This window comes from Marmota flaviventris, chromosome 3 (genome assembly GCF_047511675.1).
Source record: "Marmota flaviventris isolate mMarFla1 chromosome 3, mMarFla1.hap1, whole genome shotgun sequence".
Taxonomy (NCBI): Eukaryota; Metazoa; Chordata; class Mammalia; order Rodentia; family Sciuridae; genus Marmota; species Marmota flaviventris.
Window position 1 is genome coordinate 113,202,569 of NC_092500.1, and position 23,210 is coordinate 113,225,778.

The 23,210-nt window shown below is 42.1% G+C and overlaps 1 protein-coding gene across 9 annotated transcripts in view; it reads left to right on the top strand.

Moving 5' to 3' along the window:
* Positions 1-5,161: 5,161 nt before the first annotated feature.
* Positions 5,162-23,210, top strand: part of LOC139705235 (uncharacterized) — a 116,091-nt gene continuing 98,042 nt past the window's right edge. For 5 of the 9 annotated variants that reach the window (XR_011707135.1, XR_011707131.1, XR_011707132.1 and 2 more), the window contains exons 1-6: positions 5,162-5,410; positions 6,732-6,915; positions 10,225-10,294; positions 10,785-11,065; positions 11,346-11,483; positions 22,812-22,900. Coding sequence is in view for 4 of the 9 variants with exons in the window: in XM_071610256.1 (XP_071466357.1) it covers positions 5,381-5,410; positions 6,732-6,915; positions 10,225-10,294; positions 10,785-11,065; positions 11,346-11,755 (975 nt within the window). In the remaining 5 variants the exon portion in view is untranslated. Of the gene's footprint in view, positions 5,411-6,731; positions 6,916-10,224; positions 10,295-10,784; positions 11,066-11,345; positions 13,387-22,811; positions 22,901-23,210 lie in introns of those variants that run through there. The other 4 variants (XM_071610259.1, XM_071610258.1, XM_071610257.1 and 1 more) reach the window with 2 other exon arrangements.

A 23,210-nucleotide genomic window follows, 5' to 3' on the forward strand; every position in this document is an offset into this window, starting at 1 on the left:
AACCCTAAAACTAAACCCGAATCTGACAATGACCCTAACACTACTAGCTCTAACCATCACCCTAACCCTAAACCAAATCCTAACACTAACCCTGGCCCTAAAACCCTAAAACTATCCCTAATCATCATCCTAGTACTTATATTAGTCATAACCATATCCCTAGCCCTAACTTAACAAAAAACCTAGCCCTAATCTGAGCCCAAACCCTAGCTTTAACCCTAATCATAACCCTAACCCTAGCCCTAATTGTAACCATAACCCTAACCCTAAACCGATCTCTAACTCTGTCCATTACCATAACCCTAACCCTACCTCTAATGCTAACCCTAGGCATAAACCTAACCCTATTTCTAATCCTAACTCTATCCATTGCCCTAAACCCAGCCTGAACACTAAACCTAACCCTATTATTATCCTAAAAACTAACCCTAACACTAATTTGAGCCCTAACTTTAAACCTTAATATATCCCAAACCCTAAATCAGACATTGAACCTAATAATACCCCTAGCTCTAAACTTGACCATAACACTAAACCTAAACCTTAACTTAGACAAAGCCAAAATCCTAACCTTAAAACTATCTTTAACCATAATTCTGGACCTTAAATTAGCCCTAGACTTAATCCTAGCCCTAATCATAAAACAAATGCTAGCCCTAATCTTAGCCCCAAACCTAGCCTTAATCATAACCCTAACCCTAACCCTACCCCTAACTCTAATTATAATGCTCACCTTACCCCTTAACCCTAATTCTAGGCTTAAGGTAAACACTAAATGTAGCCCAAATCCTAGCCCTAACTTAGCCCTATCTCTAAGCCTAACCCTAACCCTAGCCCTAAGATTAACTCTAACTCTACCCTAGCCCTTGCTCTAGTTCTAACCCTATTCCATACCATAACCCTTATCCTTGCCTTATCCTTAGTCCTAGCCCTAACACTAGATCTAACCCTAACTCTAAATCTAAGACTATGTGTAGCACTAACACTAGCCCTAACCCTAAGTATAATAGTACAACTAGCCCTAACCCTAACCATAGCAGTAAACCAAAAAAAAAAAAAAAAAAGCAAAAGCCTAAACCTTACTTTAAACCAAACCCAAACACTACACCTAGAACTAAACCTGGCCCCAATTCGAGTCCTAAACCTAACCTTAAAACTAATCCTGACCCTGACTAATATCCTAACACTCAGCCTAGCTATAAAAAATGCCTTCAAATTAAACCAAGCCCTAACAGTTACCCTAGCCCTAATTCGAGTCTTAACTATATCCCTAAAACTAATCTGACCCTGACTCCTATCCTAACACTAACCCTATCTCTAAATATCACCCTAACTTTAAACCTAAACATAACACTAAACATACCCCTAACCCTAACCCTAAAATTAACCCTAATTACAATCCTAGTTTTTACCTTAGCCATTGCCCTAACCTTAGCCTTACCTAATCATAACACTAGACCTCACATAAACCTAACCCTAAAAATAGCCCTAATCATAATGCTAGGTCTTACATTAGCCATAGGCCTAAACCTAACACAAAACATAGTATTAATCTAAGCCCTAACCCTAGATTTAACCATAACCCTAACCCTGGCCCTAAACCTAACCCTATCCCTAGACCTAATCCTATCTCTAACCCTGGCCCTAAACCTAACCCTGTCCCTAGACCTAATCCTATCTCTAACCCTGTCCCTTACACTGAGTCCAACCCTCACACTATTGCTGCCCTAGTCCTAACCCTAATCCTATGCCTACATCAAACCCTAACTCTATTACTAGACCTAACCCTAGCCCTCATTCTAGATATTAACTTAACCCAAAATCTGACCATAACCCTGACCCTTATGCTAACCCTATCACTAAACCTATGTTTAAGCCTGACCATAACCATTATCCAAAACATAACACTAGCCCTACTGGTAACCCTATACCTAAAACTAACACTAACACTAGCTCTAGACCTAAACCTAATCCTAAATATAGCTGTAACCGTAGACCTAGCCCAAAAATAACCCTTAACTCAAACCAAAAAATAACCCTAACCCTAGACCTAACCCTAGGCCTCATTCTGGACCTGACCCTAAACCTAACCCTAATCCAAACACTGACAATTACCCTATCACAAACCCTAGCTCTAAACCTTATCCTAACCCAAAAACGAACCCTAACACTAGACAAACCCTAAATGTAGTGATAACCATAACCCTAGCTCTTACATTACCCATACACCTAACACTAGCCCTAAATCTCACACAAAACCTAGCCCTAATAATAGCCCTAAACCTAATTCTAAGCTTAGCCCTCACCCTAAACCTAGCCCTCACCCTAAATCTAACCCACACCCTAGCCATAAACCACGCTGAAACTCTAAATCTTACCCTAAACTTAACCCTAGCCCAAACCCTAAACCTCACCCTAACCCTAGCCCTAATCCTAACCATAACCATATCCCAAACCCTAGATCTAACTTTATCCATTACCCTAACCATAACCTTAAACCTAATGTTAACCCTATCACTAACCCTACCCTAGACCTGGCTGTAACCCTAACCCTTGCCCTATCCCTAACTTTAGTCAATCTCTAACTCTTACCCTTAACCTAACACTAACACTAACCCAATGCCTAATCCTAACCCTAACCCTAGCCCTAATCCAAACCTTACCCTAACCATAACCCTAGCTCGAACCCTACCCTTTACACTAACCTTAAATATAACGTAATAATAGCCCTAGACCTAAACCTAAACTTACCCTAACCCTAAACATAAACCTAACCCTAGAACTAATCATAAAGCTATCCGTAACCCTAACCCTATCCTTAGCTCAAACCCTAACCCTTATCGTAAACCTAATACTAACTCTGACTCTAAACCTAACCCTAACTCTAACCTGACATCTAACCCTATCAATTACCCTAAGCCTAATGATAACCCTAACCCTAACACTAACACTAACCCTAACACTAACCATAACCATAACCCTAGATGAAACCCTAAAAAATTTAGCCCTAGAACTAACCCTAGTTCAAAACCTAAACTGTACACCAAACCTAATCCTCAACCTAACCCTCACACTCACCCTGACCCTAATCTTAACTCTAGCCCAAATCCTAAACAAAACCCTAGCCCTAACCCTAGGTCTAACCCTATAAATTACCCTAATGATAACCATAACCCTAATGCTAACCTTAGGCCTAGCCCTAAACCTATTGCAAACCCTAACCCTAAGCCTAACCTGAACACTAAATCTAACCCTATCAATTACCATAACCCTAACTCTACCCTTAATGCTAATTCAAGCCTAAACCTAAACCTTAACCTAACCCAAACCCAAAACCTGTCCCTGACCCTAATAATACCCCTAGCTCTAAACCTGACCCTTTTTCTAAAATTAACACTTAAATTCCACCTAGCCATAAACCTAACACTAAAACTATACCTAACTGTACCTAGACCTGGTATTAGCCCTAGCCCTAAATCTTGCCCTAAACCCAACACAAACCCTAGCCCTAATCCTAGCCTGAACCCTCACCCTAGCCCTAAACGTAATGCTAATCAAAAAACTAGCCTTAATCATAACCATAGCACTAAAATAAAACTGAGCAACAGGCGTAACTCTAAACCTTAACTTAAACCAAAAACTAGCACTCCACCTAGACCTAACCCTAGCCCTAATTCGAGTTCTAATTCTAACCTTAAAAATAACCCTCATCCTGACTCATATTCTAACACTCATTCTAACTCTAAACAGCACCCAAACTTAAACCAAATCCTAAGAGTAATCCTAGACCTAATTTGAGTCCTAACCCTAACGCTAAAACTAACCCTGACCTGACTCATATCCTAACACTAAACCTAGCTATAAATATCACCCTAACCATAAACCTAATCCTAACACTTTACCTACCCCTAAGCCTAACCCTAGAACTAACCCTAATTATAAACCTCGTTCTTATACTAGCCAATTTCTTAACCCTAGCCTTAAACCTAACACAAAATCTAGCCCTAAACCTAGCTTTAACCCTAACCCTAACCCTAACCCAGCCCTAAACCTAGCTCGAACACTATCTCTTACTCAAAGCAAAACCCTAACCCTAATGGTAACCCTAGACCGATTCCTAATCCTTAGGCTAAAGAAATCCTAAGCCTATTAATAGAACTAACCCTATATCTCATTATAGCCCTCACACTATTGCAAACCCTAACCCTAATCCTGACCCATATTTTGACCATAACACAAACCTGAGGTCTAAACCTGGCCCTTAACCCTCAATCCCCCACTGCCCTACTGGTAAATTTATAACTAAACCTAACCCTACCTTTAGCCCTAAACCTAAACCTAATCCTTAATATAGCCTTAATTCTAGCTCTAGACCTAAACCAAAACCGAGCCCTAGCCCTAATAATAACACTTAACCTAACCCAATCAATAACCATATCCTAGACCTAAACCTTGTCCTAATTCTGTCTTTAACCCTAACTTTAACTCTAAACTGAACACTGACCTTTCCTTTAACACTAAACGTACCTCTAAACCTGACCTTAATCAATAACCATACCCTAGACCTAAGCCTAGTCCTAATTCTGGCTTTAACCCTAACTTTATCTCTAACCTGAACACTGACCCTCCCTTTAACACTAAACGTACCTCTAAACCTGACCCTAATCAAAACCTAATCTTAATCTAGACCCAGCCTTAACTTAACACTAAAACAAGTCCTAATCATAACCCTAGTTCTTAAATTACCCATAGTCCTAACCCGAGCCTTAAGTTAACACTAAACATAGAGCTAAGCCGAGGCCTAAACCTAGCCCTAAGCGTAACAGTAACCCTAACCCTAGCCCTAACCTATCCCTAGCCCTCGCCCTAAACATAAACCTAGACCTATCCCTAACTCTAACCCTAACCCTTGACCTAATCCTAAACGTACCCATAGCCCTAAACCTAGCTCAAAACCTACCAATTACACTAACCTGAAAACTAATTGAAAGGTTAATAAAATAGGTACTTGTCACTCCATTTTTCTGTATGCTTAACAAAACACTGTTGAAATCTTAAGAACTGTTTGCTAATCTTGTTCCCAGAATGGGCTGTCCCCAACTGTGAACTGTTTGCTAATCTTGTTCCCAGAATGTGCTGTCTCCAACTGCCAAACTGCAGAATGTAACTTCCCTCCCTGCCCTCTCCAAGGAAAGTATATAAGCTCTGCTTAAGCTGTTCTCAGGGCTCTTTGCTCTATTCAAGTGAGCTCTGAGCCCCAGCATGCTGGACCCCCAATAAACCCTTTGCTGTTGCATGAGACAGTCTCTTGGTGGTCTCTTCCTCCGATGCTCGCCCGACCTTTACATCTGGTGGCCCTAGCGAGATCCGGCAGCGGCAGATGAAAGACCCCCAACAGGCTCCTCTCGGGGTAAGTAAGGCACCTCTTTCTGGTTTCTGCTTTCTGGTTTCTGGTTCCAGGTTTGTTTCAGGTTTCTGGTTCCAGGTTTCAGGTTTCTGGTTACAGGTTCCAGGTTTCAGGTTTCCGGTTTCTGGTTTCAGGTTTCTGGCTTCAGGTTCCAGGTTTCTGGTTTCAGGTTCCAGGTTTCTGGTTTCAGGTTTCAGGTTAGGGCTAGCAAAATGGCTGTCGGTGAAGAGCATGAGCTCTCTCCAATGGTGGCTGACAGACGTGTCACAGAGCCACAGGCCACGTCCCTGGGGGATGCTCCAGAGGACTCAGGAAATCGAGGAACAATAGTCTCCTCGACTCAGTGATATTTTGTTTCTGATTCGGTATTGCCAGCCCATCGGGTTTTGCCAGCTACTCAGTCCTGGTCTCAGTGTTGGACGTCCATTGCCTGTCTTTATTGTCTTGTCTTATCTGTGTCGTGTGACGTTGCTTTCACTGTTTGTGTATCTTTCATTATGGGACAGAGCACTTCAACCCCTCTGTCCCTGACCCTTGATCACTGGACTGAAGTCCGCTTAAGGGCTCAGAATCTTTCTTTTTCAGTAAAATGTCAGACCTGGCAGACTCTCTGTGCCTCAGAATGGCCCACCTTTGGAGTCGGATGGCCCCCAGGAGGATCTTTCTACTCCCCACTAATTCAAAAAGTCAGAGATATTGTCTTTCAGCCAGGGCCACATAGCCATCCAGATCAACAGCCATATATCTTAACTTGGCAAGACCTCTGCAAATCTCCTCCTCCATGGGTGAAGCCCTTCCTTGTCCCTGCCCCCGCTCCTATTCCTTCCCGCACAATTCTATCTCTCAAACCCTCTGCTCCTCCTCCTCCTCAACCCTCTGTTCTCCCTGAGTCTCAAGATTTGACTCTACTGGACTCTCCTCCCCCTCCTTATCTCCTGCCCTCGGCCCCCAACCCCCAACACCCTCTAAGTGATTCCCCTGCTGCTGACTCAGCCTCTCCACCATTGGAGGAGGCTGAGCTGGCCCAGCGCCCTCCAGATGACTTCCCCGCAGCACACAGAGCCCCTCCTCCCCTGGAGGAAGCTAACCCGGCTAAAGGAACTCGCCGCGACGAATGATTAAAAACCCTAAAGCCCCCGTGATACTCCCCCTCTGTCCTTATGGGCCAATGATAGATGATGGCCATGGAGGAGAAATGCAAACCTACCAGTATTGGCCTTTCTCCTCTTCAGACCTATATAACTGGAAAAATAACAATCCCCCTTTTTCCGAGGACCCCACCCAGCTCACAGGTCTGATTGAGTCATTGATGTTTTCACACCAGCCTACTTGGGATGACTGCCAACAACTCCTAGGCACTCTCTTCATGACAGAGGAAAGAGAGAGAATCCTCCTGGAAGCTAGGAAAAATATCCTCGGACCAGATGGGAGACCGACACAACTTCCCAACATAATCGAAGCCGACATCCCCTTGAACCGACCCAACTGGGACCCCAACAGCTTTGAAGGTAAGGAGCATCTGTCCACTTATCGCCAGGCTCTAATAGTGGGTCTCCGAGCAGCCGCTAGGCAACCAACTAATTTGGCCAAGGTAAGAGAGATTATTCAAGGGCCTGATGAATCTCCCTCTATGTTTCTAGAGAGAATTATGGAGACATATAGGAGATATACTGCTTTCGATCCTCAGGCAGAGGATCAAAAGGCATCTGTCATGATGGCCTTTATTGGGCAAGCTGCCCTGGATATTAAAAGAAAGTTACAATGCTTAGATGGATTACAAGATATGACTTTGAGAGATTTGGTCAGAGAAGCTGAGAAGTTATACTATAAGAGAGAAACTGAGGAAAAGAAAGAACAAATGAGGGAGAAAGAAAAGGAGCAAAGGGAGGATGAGAGAAGCAAAAGACAGACTAAGGCATTGACTAAGGTACTGGTCACAACAACAAATAGGCCAGAAATTAAGAAACAGGGAGACAGGAAGCGATACCTGGGCCCACACCAAAAGCCACCTCTGGCCTCAGATCAATGTGCCTACTGTAAAGAAAAAGGACACTGGGCCAAAGGGTGCCCTAGAAAGAGAGAGCCATGCCAGCCAGCCATTCTAACTCTGGAGGATGACTAGGAAAGTCGGGGCTCGGATCCCCTCCCCGAGCTCAGGGTAACTTTTGAAGTGGAGGGGACCCCAGTAAACTTTGAGGTGGATACAGGGGCAATATACTCAGCCCTTAAGGCCCCATTGGGCCCTCTATCAAATAAAAGGTCTCTAATTCAAGGGGCTAATGACAGTAAATATTGGGCTTGGACAACTAAGAGGACCATGGACCTGGGGAAAGGAAAAGTCCATCACTCTTTCCTAGTGATCCCAGAATGCCCGGCCCCATTGATGGGCAGAGATCTGCTCACCAAGCTCTGGGCCAAAATAACTTTTAACCCTGAAGGCCCCCAAATGGAATTTCTAAATCCTTCAGTAAAAACTCCTATAGTCACGGCTTTAACTATGTCTGTCGAAGATGAATATCAACTCTTTACACCCCCCAAGGCTGATCAAACCAGCAAGCTACCCCAGAAATGGATAACAGATTACCCAGATGCCTGGGCAGAAACTGCTGTGTTAGGCCTAGCCGTGAAACAATCTCCAATAACAGTGGAGTTAAAAACCTCAGCCTCCCCAATTAATGTCAAACAATATCCTCTGAGAAAAGAAGCTAAAGATGGGATAAGGCCCCATATTCAGAATTATCTGGCCTTAGGGGTCCTAAGGCCCTGTCAATCAGCCTGGAACACTCCCCTGCTACCAATAAAAAAGCCAGGAACCGGGGACTATCGCCCCATACAAGACTTAAGAGAGATCAACAACAGGGTGGAGGACATTCACTCCACAGTACCTAATCCATACAATCTGCTCAGTACTCTGAACCCTGAGCGAAAATGGTATACTGTTCTGGACTCAAAAGATGCTTTCTTTTGCTTGCCTCTGCATAAAGATAGTCAGTTGCTGTTTGCTTTTGAGTGGGTAGACCCAGAAACTGGAATGTCTGGTCAACTAACTTGGACTAGACTCCCACAGGGGTTCCAAAACTCCCCCACTCTCTTTGATGAAGCCCTCCACAAAGATCTCAACAACTTCAGAACTACACAACCCAAAGTCACCCTGCTTCAATATGTGGATGACCTGCTACTGGCAGCTAACACCAAGGAAAACTGTGAGTCTGGGACCCAAGCACTATTATCCGAGCTTGCTCAACTCGGGTATAGAGCTTCTGCCAAAAAGGCCCAAATTTGCCAGCAAGAAGTAATCTTCCTGGGCTATTCCCTCAGGGGCAGTAAACGATGGCTCACTGAGCCCAGAAAACAAACTGTTGTGCAAATACCACCCCCATCTAACAGGAGGCAACTCAGAGAGTTTCTTGGGACTGCTGGCTTTTGCAGGTTATGGATACCTGGGTTTGCGTCCTTAGCTGCTCCTTTGTACCCGCTGTTAAAGGGAGATACCCAATTCCAATGGACCCCTGAGCACCAGCAAGCTTTTGATAACATCAAGAGGGCGCTACTATCTGCTCTGGCCTTAGCACTCTCAGATGTAGAAAAACCCTTTACTCTCTACATTGTTGAAAAGAAAGGAATAGCACGAGGAGTGCTCACTCAGACTCTAGGACCCTGGAAAAGGCCTATAGCCTACTTGTCTAAAAAGCTGGACCCAGTGGCTGGTGGATAGCCCCATTGCCTAAAAGCTATAGCAGTGGCTGCCCTACTAATCAAGGATGCTGATAAGTTAATGCTGGGGCAGAAGCTAACAATTATAGCCCCCCATGCCCTAGAGAGCATCATCCGCCAGCCACCAGACAGATGGCTATCAAACTCTAGGATAACACACTATCAGAGCCTGTTGCTTGACAAGGACAGAATAACGCTGGGACCCCCCGCCCCGCTTAACCTGGCTACACTACTCCCTGAACAATCATCAGGACCCGTCACTCATGACTGTCAACATATACTGGCAGAAGAAACCAGTATACAACGGGATTTAAAGGATCAGCCACTGCCCCACCCTGAGGTCATATGGTTTACTGATGGCAGTAGCTTCCTCCAGGACAGTAAGCAGCGAGCTGGGGCAGCAATAGTTAGTGGAACTAAAGTCATCTGGTCCTCTAGCCTCCCGGAGGGAACATCAGCTCAAAAGGCAGAGATGATCACCCTCACGAAGGCATTAAAGCTAGCGGCAGGCAAAAAGGCCACTATATACACAGATAGCCGCTATGCCTTCACTACCGCTCATATACATGGGGCTATCTACCAGCAAAGGGGACTATTAACCTCGGCGGGAAAGGAAATAAAAAACAGAGATGAGATCCTCCACCTCCTCTCAGCAGTGCAAAGCCCTAGAGAACTAGCTATAGTGCACTGTCCATGACACCAGAAAGGAAACGATCCCATAGCAGTCGGGAACAGGACAGATGAAGAGGCTAAATTGGCAGCCCTAAACAGAGTAACCATGCTAACACTTTCCACACTGGGGGAACATAAGTCAGGAGATTTAACTACATCGGAGCACCCCGACAACTTAACATCTAAGGACACTGACACTGAACTCCTTGATTTCACTGAGCCCAGCCTGCAATTTCAGAAAGCCCTACACTATGTTAAAAATGTACATCAACTCACTCACCTTGGTTCAAAGAAACTGCAGGCATTCCTGAAGGATCAAGAACAGAGTTTTCCACTAACTGACTCACAGCGAAAGGAAATAGCTGAACTGGTAACAAAAGCCTGTCGGGTCTGTCAATTGCTTAATGCTTACCCTTCCAAGCTTCCTGCAGGAAAGCACCTACGAGGAACCAGACCAGGACAATTCTGGGAAATGGACTTTACTGAAATTAAGCCAACAAGGTATGGACTTAAATATCTCCTAATCTTTGTAGATAGATTTTCAGGATGGATTGAAGCCTTCCCCACAAAAAAAGAAAGGGTGCAAATGGTGGTCAAAAAGATCCTGGAAGATATTTTTCCAAGATATGGCCTGCCTAAGGTAATAGGGTCTGATAATGGACTGGCATTCGTGGCAGGTAAGTCAGGAGTTAACCAGGACCCTGGGGATTAATTGGAAGTTACATTGTGCTTATAGACCACAGAGCTCAGGACAAGTAGAAAGAATGAATAGAACCATTAAAGAGACCTTAACGAAATTAAGCTTAGAGACTGACATAAAAGATTGGACTATGCTCCTGCCTTATGCACTGTTTCATGCAAGAAATACTCCCTCTGTTTCTTTGTGTAACCTCACCCCCTATGAAATTCTCTATGGTGCCCCTCCTCCAGTAAGGGACCTAACCCCAACTCTAAGACGTAACAATTCCTTTCACACCCCCTTGCTTGACAGACTTAAAGTTCTTGAAAGAACCCAGCGATACCTGTGGAAACAGCTGGCCACTGCCTACCAACCTGGGGACGAAGGGACTCCACACCGATATCAAGTGGGAGACTTCATCTACATAAGACGACATCAGGTGTCATCCCTGGAACCCCACTGGAAAGGACCATACCAGGTGCTAATTATAACACCTACAGCGGTAAAAGTAGACGGAATCACTTCCTGGATCCATGCCTCTCATCTCAAGCCTGTGCCCTGTCCAGACTCTGGCTGGAAACTGGAAAAGACTGGTAACCCTCTCAAATTGCATATTTGCCATGTGGATAGGGCTATGGACTCTCCCCTTGACCACCAGTAGTCCTAACCCTCATCAGCCCATTCAGCAGCGATGGCTAATCACAAATCCTACTGGACAGGAAGTATGGTCAATCTCACATACAGCCCCCTTAGGGACCTGGTGGCCATCTCTCTACCCAGACATTTGTCAGTTGGATATGGGTCTTTCCTATTGGGATATCCCTGATGAAGATGATCCCACTAAAATTTCATTAAATCCCTTTTGTACCATAGATAATGGAAACAAACATTATGGATGTAGAGACACGCAAGCCAGATGCAGGTTGGCTAGCCTAGATTACTATGTTTGCCCGGAGGACTATCGAAGCCACAAAGAGTCACGGCTGTGTGGGGGAGAAACCAACTTCTTCTGTAAGTCATGGGGATGTGAGTATACAGGGGCTGCCTGGTGGAACCCAAACTCCCCTGATAGTCTGATTTGGGTAGGAAGAAATAATACTAAGTTAAGTCCCAAACAATGTCTCCCATTTAAATGGCACCCCCAAGTGGGGACTTCTGGATTAGCTGACCCTACTCCATGTAACACAAGTAGCCTATGTAACCCCCTAAATATAACCTTCACCTCCAAAGGAAGAAACCGAAATGTCTGGACATGGCTTTCAGGAAAAACCTATGGAATGTGATTTTACACCACAGGATATGATTTTGGCCTTTGGTTCACTATCCGGTTTGAAAGAAAAGAAATTCCCTTAGCCATAGGGCCCAATCCCCTTAAGTCAGAAATTAGGCCTCATGGACCTCCCGAACCTAAATCTACTAGGGTCCCTTCCCATACTTCTCAAGTTTCACCTTCGTTTACTTCCCCAATCCAGAGTGAAGTCAACCCCTCCCCCTGGGGGCTAATTGAAGGAACCTTTGCGGTACTGAATTTCATGCAACCAGACCTCACTCAGTCTTGTTGGCTCTGTCTCTCCACTGCTCCTCCTTACTATGAAGGGATAGCAATTGACGGGACTTATGCAGTAAAAGCGCAGAGTTCCTCCTGTAATTGGGGTGAAAATCCTAAGTTAACCCTCCCAGAAATAACCGGGGCAGGCTTATATATAGGGTCCCCACCTAAAAGTAAACAACACTTATGTACCCAGATAAAAAAAATTAGCACCACACAGGGTTTCCTTACCCCTGAAAATGGAATCTGGTGGGCATGTGACACAGGGTTAACTCCTTGCATTTCAGCCCAGGTATTTAACAGCTCTGTAAATTATTGTGTAATGATGCAGATGTTTCCCAGAGTGCTCTATCATGATGCAGGTTCGTTTGACGATCAAATAGGGGGGCATACAACCCGGTTCTGCCGGGAACCTGTATTCCTCACTTTAGTCATCCTATTAGGAATGGGAGTTGCTGCAGGGGTGGGCACAGGAACCACTGCCCTGGTCCGTGAGACACAACAAATGACCCAAATAGAAACAGCAATGGACCAAAACTTAAAGATATTAGAAACCTCCATCACAGCTTTGCAGGAATCTTTAACCTCTCTCTCTGAAGTTGTTTTACAGAACAGGCGAGGGTTAGACCTCCTCTTCATGAGAGAAGAGGGCCTTTGTGCTGCATTGAGGGAAGAATGTTGTTTTTATGCCAACCATACTGGAGTGGTTAATGAATCTATGAGTAAATTAAGAAGATGCCTTGAAGAGCATCAGCAAGAGAGAGAAGCCCCAAAAGGGTGGTATGAGTCTTGGTTCACACAGTCCCCCTGGTTAACCACGCTTTTATCAGCCCTGGCCGGTCCATTAATAATCCTCATATTATTGCTAACTGTAGGACCTTGCTTGCTCAACCGTGTAGTTTCCTTTCTCCAAGCTCAAATTGGACAATTAAACTTATGGTAATCAGACAACAATATACCCCACTAGTAGACATAGAATGTGACACCCCCCAATGATCACTTTTATGAATAAAAGTAGCCAGAAGAAGAAGTGGAGAATGAAAGTTTAATAAAATAGGTACTTGTCACTCCGTTTTTCTGTATGCTTAACAAAACACTGTTGAAATCTTAAGAACTGTTTGCTAATCTTGTTCCCAGAATGGGCTGTCCCCAACTGTGAACTGTTTGCTAATCTTGTTCCCAGAATGTGCTGTCCCCAACTGCCAAACTGCAGAATGTAACTTCCCTCCCTGCCCTCTCCAAGGAAAGTATATAAGCTCTGCTTAAGCTGTTCTCAGGGCTCTTTGCTCTATTCAAGTGAGCTCTGAGCCCCAGCATGCTGGACCACCAATAAACCCTTTGCTGTTGCATGAGACAGTCTCTTGATGGTCTCTTCCTCTGACGCTCGCCTGACCTTTACACTAATATTATTGAAAATCCTAGCCCAACCCTACTCTAAACCTAACCCTAAATGGAAAACTGACCCTAGACATAATCCTAAATGTAACACTCAGCATAGCCCTAACCCTAGCTCAAATCCTAAACCTAACCATAAACCTAAACATAACCATAGCCCTAATCCTAACCCTAAACCAAAATCTAACCCTAACCCTAACCCTATATCTAACCCTATCCATTACCCTAACCCTAAACCCCTTAATGATAACACTAGCCCTAATCCTAAAACTAACACTAACCCTACCATAATCCTATCATAGACATAACCCTACATCTAACCCTTGCCCTTGCCCTAAAGTAGCTCAAAACTTAATCCTTACACTAAATATAACCATAAACCTAACCCTAGTTACAAACTGAAACCTAACCATAACTCAAGATCTATTTGTAACCATAACTCTAGTTCTAACATAAGCTATAATCCTACCCATGCCCCTAATGATAACCCAAAACTTAATGTTAACCCTAAGCCTAAACCTAACCTTATGGATAATCCTAACCCTATCAATTACCCTAAACCTAACCAGAACCCTAAACCAAACCTTATCATTACCCTAAAACTAACCCTAATGCTAATTCGATCCTTAAACCTAAATCCTAACCTAAACCAAACCCTAAACTTGACCCTAACCCTAAAAATTCCCCTAGCTCAAAACCTGAACCTTACCCTAAACCTAACCCTTACACTAGATGTAGCCATAAACCTGACCCTAACACTATCTTTAACCATAACGCTAGACCTGATATTAGCTCTAGTCATAATCCTAGCCCTAAACTTAAAACAAACACTAGCCCTCATCCTAGCCCTAAACCTAGCCTTAATCATAACCCTAAGCCTAACCCTAGCCCTAACCCTACATTAACCCCCACCCTACCTCTAAACCTAGATATAACAGCATCTCTTATCCTAAACATAACCATGACCATAAACCTATTGCTAGGCCTAAGCTGAACACTAACCCTAGCCATAATCCTAGACCTAATTTAATCCTATCCCAAACCTGAATCCTAATCCTATCCCTTAGAAAAACTTTATCTCTCACACTAGCCCGATCATAGTTCTAACCCTATCCCTTACAATGACTCTAACCATAGCCCTCACACTTGCCCTATCATTAGTAATAGCCTAACCCTAGATCTAAACCTAACTCTAAATGTATCCCTAACCATAAGCCTAAGCCTAACAATAACATTAGCCCTAACCCTAATACTTATCATAAAACTAGCCCTAACCCTAACCCTAGAAATAAAAAAATAAATAAACCGAGCAATAGACCTAACCCTAAATCTTAACATAAACCAAACGCTAAACTATACCTAGAACTAATCCTAGCCCTAATTCGATTCCTAACCCTAACCTTAAAACTAATCCTGACCCTGATTCTTATCCTAACACTCACCTTAGGTCTAAACAACACTCTAACCTTAAACCAAAACCTAACTGTAAACCTAACTCTAATTAGAGTCCTAACCCTAACCGTAAAACTAACCCTGTCCCTGAATCCTATCCTAACAATAACCCTAGCTCTAAACTCATCCTAACCTTAAAATTAACCCTAACACTAGAACTACCCTTAACCCTAACCATAAAGCTAACCCTAATTGTAACTCTGGTTCTTATATTACCCATTGCCCTAGCCCTAGCCCTAATGCTAAAAAAAAGAAAAAAAAAACAAAAAACAAAAAAACAAAAAACAAACAAACAAACAAAAAAAACTAGCCCTAAACATACCTTTAACCTTAATCCTAACCATACCCCTACCCCTAACACTTGCTCTAACTCTATCCCTAAACCTAAGCAAAACCCTAACTCTAATGGTAACCCTAGACCTATTCCTAATCCTTAGGTCATTCAAAACCCTATCCCTATACAAAGTCCTTACCCTATCCATCATTCTAGCTCTAACCCTAACCCAAACACTAACCCTAACCCTGACCCTTATTCTGACCATAACACTAACCCTAAGTCTAAAACTGACCCTAAAACTAGACCAAAATCTAACACTATCCCTACCAGTAATCTTGTACCTAAACATGACCCTACAACTAGCCTTAGACCTAAAATTAATCCTAAATCTAGCCTTAACTCTAAACCAAGACCTAAACAAAAACCTACCCCTATCCCCTAACAATAATAACTCTTAACCTAACGCAAAGACTAAACATACCCCTAGACAAAAACCTAGTCCTAATTCTGGCTTTAACCTTAACTCTAACTCTAACCAGAACACTGACCCTGTATTTAACACTAAGCTATCTCTAAACCTGACTCTAACCAAAAAACTAAATCCAACACTAGACCTATACATAACACTAACACTACAACTAGCGCTAATCATAATACTAGTTCTTGCATTACCCATAGCCCTAATCCTACACCTTAAACTAACACAAAACCTAGAGCGAATCCTAGGCCTAAACCTAGCCCTAAGCATAACACTAACCGTAACCCTAGCCCTAACCCTTACACTAACCCTAGCCTTAGTCCTACACCTTACTCAAAGCCTAACTCTTACCCTAAATATAAACTTAGACCTATCCCTAAATTTAACCCTAAACCTAGCCCTAAACCTAATCTTAACCCTATCACTAAACCCAGCTCTAAACCTACCAATTACCCTAACCCTAACCCTAAACCTATTGATAACCCTAGCCATAACTCTAACCCTAACTGTAACCAGAAAACTAACCTTTGACCTAACCCTAAACCTAACCCTAACCCTAACCCATGCCAGAAGCCTAAACCTAACCCTATCAATTACCCTAAACCTACTCTAACTCTAATGCTAAGTTGAGCCCTCATTCTAACCCTTAACCTAAAACAAACACAATATGTAACACTATTATGTTACCCCTAGCTCTGAATCTGAACCTTACCTTAAACCAAACTCTGACACTAGATCTAGCCATAAACATTACCCTAAAACTATTTTTAACCATAAACCTAGACCTGATATTAGCCCTAGCCTTAATTCTTGCCTTAATCCTAACACAGACACTAGCCCTCATTCTAGCCCTAAACCTAGCCTTGATCCTAACCCAAACCATAACTCTAGGTATATCCCTAATTTTATCCCTCACCATAGTTCTGAACCTAGCTATAACCCCATCCTTTCCCCTAAATCTAAACCTAACCCTAAACCTAGACTTAACACTTACACTAATCATCAACCTGATCCTAGCTCTAATTTAGCCCTAACCTTAAACCTTAACCTAAACAAACCCTAACCTTGACCATGACACTAATAGGACCCTACTTCTATAACTGACCCTATCCCTCAACCTAACCCTTACACTATACCTAGCCATAAACCTAACCCTTAAACTATCCCTAATCATAATAACCCTAGTCCTGAAATTAGCCCTAGCCCTAATGCTAGCCCTAACTCTAACAAAAAAATGTAGCCCTAATATTGTCCCCAAATCTAGCCTTAATCCTAACCCTAACCCTAACACTAGCCATAACCCTAAATTTAACTGGCACCCTAGCCCTAACCTAAATATAACATCATACCATACCCTCATCCTAATCCTAATTCTAGCCCCAAACCAAGGCCTAACACTAATACTAACCCTAGCTCTAATCCTAGAACTAATATAGCCCTAATGCTAAACCTAACCATATCCCTAGCCCTAAGACTAACTCTAACTCTCGCCCTAGCCCTATTCCTAGTTATTACACTATCCCTTACCATAGCCCATAGCCTAGCCCTAAACCTAGCCCAAACATAGCCCTAAACTTAGCCCTAGCCCTAAACCTAGATCTAACCCTAATTCTAAATCTAACCCTAATCCTAAACCTAAACCTCACCCTAAAACTAGTCCTTACCCTAATGGTAATTTGAAAACTAGTTAACCTTAGCCATAGATCTCAAAATAAACTGAGATATAGCCCTAATCCTAACCCATAACCTAAACCAAATTCTAATGATAAACCTAGCCCTAACCCTAGCCCTATTTCAAGTCCCAACCTTAACCCTCCAACTAATATTGACCATGACTCTTACCATAAAACAAACCCTAGTTCTAAACTAAACCTAAACCAACTCTAAACCTAACCCTAACCCAAACACTAGACCTAGACCTAAACCTAACCCTAAAACTAGCCCTAATTGTAATGCCAGTTCTTTCATTAGCCATAGCCCTAACCCTAACAAAAACCTAGCCCTAATATTAGCCCAACCCTAGCTTTAACCCTAACCCTAACACTAACCCTAGCCCTAAACATAACCCTAACCCTAGCTCTAAATCTATCACTTACCATAAGCCAAACCCTCAAGATAATGCTACCCGAGTCTTAACCCTAATCCTTAGCTTAACCCAAACACTAACTCTGTTACTATGTTTAACCTAGGCCTCAATCTATCTCTAACATTAACCTAAACCATAAGCCTATCCATGACCCTTATTCTGACCCTAACACTAGGTCTAAGCCTGACCCTAACCCTAAACTGAAACCTAACACTAGCCCTACCATTAAACTTATAAATAAACATAACCGTAACACTACCACTAGACCTAAACTTAATCCTAAATAGAGCCAGAAATCTAGCCCTAGCCCTAAACAAAAACCTAGCTCTAGGCCTAACAATAACCATTAATCTAACACAAAGACTAACCCTGCCGCTAGACTTTACCCTAGTTCTAATTCTGGCCCTAACCATAAACCAAATGCTAACCCCAAAACTGACCCTTACCCTAACACAAACCCTAGCTACAAACCTTATCCTAACCAAAAACCTAACCATAACAATAGACTTATCCATAACCCTAACCCTAAAACTAGTCATAAACATAACCCTAGCTCTTACATTACCCATAGCCCTAATGCTAGCCATAAACCTCAAACAAAACCTAGCAGTAAACCTAGCCCTAAACCTAGCCCTAAGCGTAACCCTAACACTAGCCCTAGCACGAAGCCTAACCCAAATGCTTGCCCTAGCCCTAACCCTAACCTAAACTCTAAACCTTACTCTAAACATAACCCTAGCCCTAACCCTAAATCTAACCCTAAACCTAGACCTAATCCTAACTGTAACCATAGCCCAAATCCCAGCTCTAACTGTATCCATTACCTTAAACATAACCCTGATCCTAATGCTAACCCAAGCCATAATTATACCCCTAAACCTAACTGTAGCCTTGATTCTAATGCTTAACCTCACCTAAACCTAACACTAGCTCAAACCATAACACTTTCACTAAAACTAAACCTGACAGTAACCTTAGCCAAAATGCTAACCTTAATGCAAGCCCTAACATTAGCACTAACTATATTCATTACCCTAAACATAAGCCTAACCCAAATGCTAACCCTAGGCCTAACATTAACCCTATCACTCACACTAACATTATGCATTACTCTAAACCTAACCTGAACCCTAATCCTAACCCTATCCATTACTCTAATCCTAAACCTAACCATAACACTAATTCGAGCCCTAACCCTAAATCTTAACCTAACCAAACCCTAAACCAGACTCTGACCCTGATAATACACCTAGCTCTAAACCTGACCCTAACCATAAACCTAACCCTTACACTAGACCTGGATATAAACCTAACCTAACACTATCCCTAACCATAACCCTGGAACTGACATTAGTCCTAGCCCTAATTCTACCTAGACCTAACCCTAACATAAATCCTAGCCCTCATACTAGTCCTAAACTGAGCCTTAATCCTAATCTGAAACGTCATCCTATCCCAATCCCTAATTTTAATCCTCAATCTAGCCCTGAAACTAGCTATAACCCCATCTTTATCCCTAAAATTAATGCTAACAATAACATTAACCCTAACCCTAATCCTAACCGTAGGACTAAACATAACACTAATACTAATGCTAATCCTAGGGCTAATATAGCACTAACCCTAACCGAACCCCTAATCCTAGCCCTAAGACTAAATCTAACTCTAATCCTAGACCTATTTCTATTTCTAAACCTATCCATTACCATAACCTTAACATTAGCCCTAACCCTAGCTATAGCCCTAACCCTAGATCTAACCATAACTCTAAATTTAACCCTAATCTTAAGCCTACACCTAACTCTACCACTAGCTGAACAATATCGCTAAACCTACAACTAGTTCAAACTCTCACCTAGCCCTAAAACAAAACCGATCCATTGCCCTAAACCTACACCTAAACCTAACCCTACAACTAGCCATAACACTAGCTCTAATTTGAGTACTAGCCTAAAACTAACCCTGACCAGACTCTTATCCAAACACTAACCCTAGCTCTAAATATCTCCGTAAACATAAAGCTAATGTTAACACTAGACCTAGCCCAATCCCTACCCCTAAAACTAACACTAATCATAACCCTAGTTTTTACATTAGCCATAGCCTAACTGTAGCCCTAACCCTAACACAAAAATAGCCATAATCTGAGCCCTAACACTAGATTAAATCTAACCCTAACCCTAACACTAGCCCTAACCCTAAATCTAACCCTAGCCCTAACACTAGCTCTAACCCTATCCCTTACCCTAAGCCAAATCCTATCCATAATGCTTACCCTATTCCTAATCCTTATCCATAGCCTAAACAACACCATAACACTAGTACTAGTCCTACCCATAGCCCTTATTGTAGCTCTAACCCTAACCCAAAACCTAACTCTATCTTTCACTCTTATTCTTACGCTAACACTAATTACAAATTTAAACCTGACCCTTACCCTAAACTGAACCCTCAAAAATCCCTATGAGTGAACTTTTACCTAAACCTAAGCCCAACACTAGCCCTAGACCTAAACCTAATCTTAAATCTAGTGATAACTCTAGCTCTAGAACTAAACAAAAACTTAGTCCTAGCCCTAAAAATAATCTTTAACCTAAACCAAACACTAACACTACCCCTAAACCTAAACCTAGTCCTAATTCTTGCTTTCATCCTAATCCTAACTCTAACCTGAACACTGACCTAACATGAACAATAAATCTAGCTCTAAACTTAACCCTAAAAAGAAATCTCAACCTAACACTAGATTTAGCCAAAACCCTAACCGAAATACTACCCTAATGAGAATCCTAGATATTACATTACCTATAGCACTAACCCAAGGCCTAAACCTAACACAAAACCTAGCCCTAATTCGAAGCCTAAACCTATCCTAAGAATAACCTTAACCTTAACCCTACTCTTAACCCTCACTCTAACCCAAAATTTAGACCTAACACTAGCTCAAATCCTAACCCTTAGCCTAAACATAACCCTAGCCCTGTCCCTAACCCTAACCCTAATCTTAACCTTAACTGTACCCCTAACCCTAGCCATAACAATAACTCTAATCCTAACCCTAATGATAACCCTAGCCCTTACCCTAACCGAAACCCAAATCCAAACGATAAATCTAACCCTAGACCTAACCCTTAACCTAACCCTTGCCGTAGCACTAACCCTAACTCAAATCCTAAACCTTACCCTAAATCCAGTAGTAAATCTAGCCCTAAAACTAAAAATAACCCTAAAACTAACCTCACATCTAACCCAATCTATTGTCCTAAATATAACCCTAACCCTAATGAAAACCCTAGCACTAACTCTAAACCTAACCCGGACATTAACCATAACCCTAACCATAGAAAAACACTAAAGCTAACCATCACCTTAGGATTAACCCTAGCTCCAAACCTAAACTTTACCCTAAACCTAACCCTAACCCTACCCTAAGCTAGAATTTCTAGCCCTAATCCAAAACCTAACCTTTACTCTAGCCTTAATCATAACAATAAACCTAGACCTAACCCTAGCTTTAACCCATACACTACCTTTATAATAACCCTAATCATAATGCTAACCCTAGACCTAACTCCAACCCTATTGCTAACTCTAAACCTCTCCATTACCCTAAACCAACCCTTGACCCTAAACCTAACCCTATTCATTACCCTAACCCTAAATCTAACCTTTATGCTCATTTGAGCCCTATCCCCAAACCTTAACGTAAAACAAACCCTAACCCTGACCCTGACCCTATAAATCTACCTAGCTCTAAAACTGACCCTTACCCTAAACCTAACCCTTACACTAGACCAAGACATAAACGTAATCCTAAATTTGCACCTAACTGTAAAACTAGACCTGACATTAGCCCTAGATCTAATTCTAGACCTAAACTTACAACAAAACCTAGCCCTCATTCTAGCCCTATACCTAGCCTTAATCATAACCCTAACTCTAACCCTAACCCTAGCCCTAACCCTAATTCTAAACCTCACCCTACCTTTGAACCTAGCTATAACACATCCCTTAGTCTAAACATAACCCTAACCTTAGCTCTAATGCTTAGCCTAACTTAAACTCTAAGCATATTACTAGTCTTAACCATAGCCCTAATTCTATCTCTAACCCTAAACTGGACCCTTATTATGACCCTAACAGTAACTCTAGGTCTAAACCTGATTCTAACCCTAAACCAAACCCTAATAGTAGCCCTACTGGTAAACCTATAACTATACCTAACCCTAACATTAAACCTAGACCCAAAGCTAATCCTAAATATAGCTATAACTCTAGCCCTAGACCTAAACAAAAACACAGCCCTAGCCCTAAAAAATAATCCTTAACCTAAACCAAACAATTACCCTACCCCTAGACCTAACACTTACCCTACGCTAGAAGAAATGATAGGGGGAGGAAGTAAACTACATGCATATTTTCCTGTTGTCTCCTAAAGGGCTCTCGGATAAAGTTGTTTTTGCATGCTTCAGCATTGGAATAGTTTCACAAGGAAGAAATCAGAAAGTACAGACAGAGAATTGATTGAGTATGTGAAATTTCAAGCAGCTAGCACCTACACTGTTTGATTTGGAACTACATTTCCATTTATTTATAGAGGTCAAAATGAAGTGAACCCTTAAAATATACACTGTTTCTAACAGTGAAAAATTGAATTGAGAAAGTTCAAACCTTGGGTACATAAGAAGATAAGAAAAATATGAATATTGCCCAATTAAAATAAATTTGAACAAATCTAACTGTAACTCTAATCCTAGATCTGATGCTATCCCTGACACTAACCCTAAACTGTTTAAAGAACCTATGATAATAGAAGTCCCAAAATTGTGGATCCTAGTGGGGCAAGCTAACAGATGAATCCTTTGCAGTATCAAAGAAATATGACCAAATAATTGGGGGGAGGTATTTCAGTATATTCATATTTTTCTCTTTACTCCTAAAGTACTGTCAGATAAACTTGCTTTGTATACTTCAGCTTAGGGCTACATTCACAAGAAACAAACCAGAGAGTGCCCACAGAGAACTGATTGAGTGTATAAAGTTTCAAGCAGCTAGCACCAACACTGTTTGATTTCTAACTCCAAATTCATTTACCCATATAGGTCAAAATGAATTGAAACCTTAAAATAGAAACTGTTCATGACAGCGAACAATTGAAATGAGAAGGCTCAAAACTGCCAAGCATAGTAAGGTTAGTTAAAGATGAATCCTTCCAAGTATCAAAGAAATTTGAATAAAACTAACTCTAATCCTAACACTAACTCTAACCATAGTTCTAACCCTAACCCTAACCTTAACCCTAACCCTAACCCTAACCCTAACATTAACATGTATAGAAAACATTTGAACATAAAATTTCCAAACTTGGGGGAGCCTAGTAGGGGAATCTAACAGATGAATCCTGCCCAGTATCAAAAAATCTGACCAAATAATTGGGAGAGGTAGTTCAGCATATGCATATTTCCCTGTGTTTTCCTAAAGTGCTCTTAGATAATGTTATT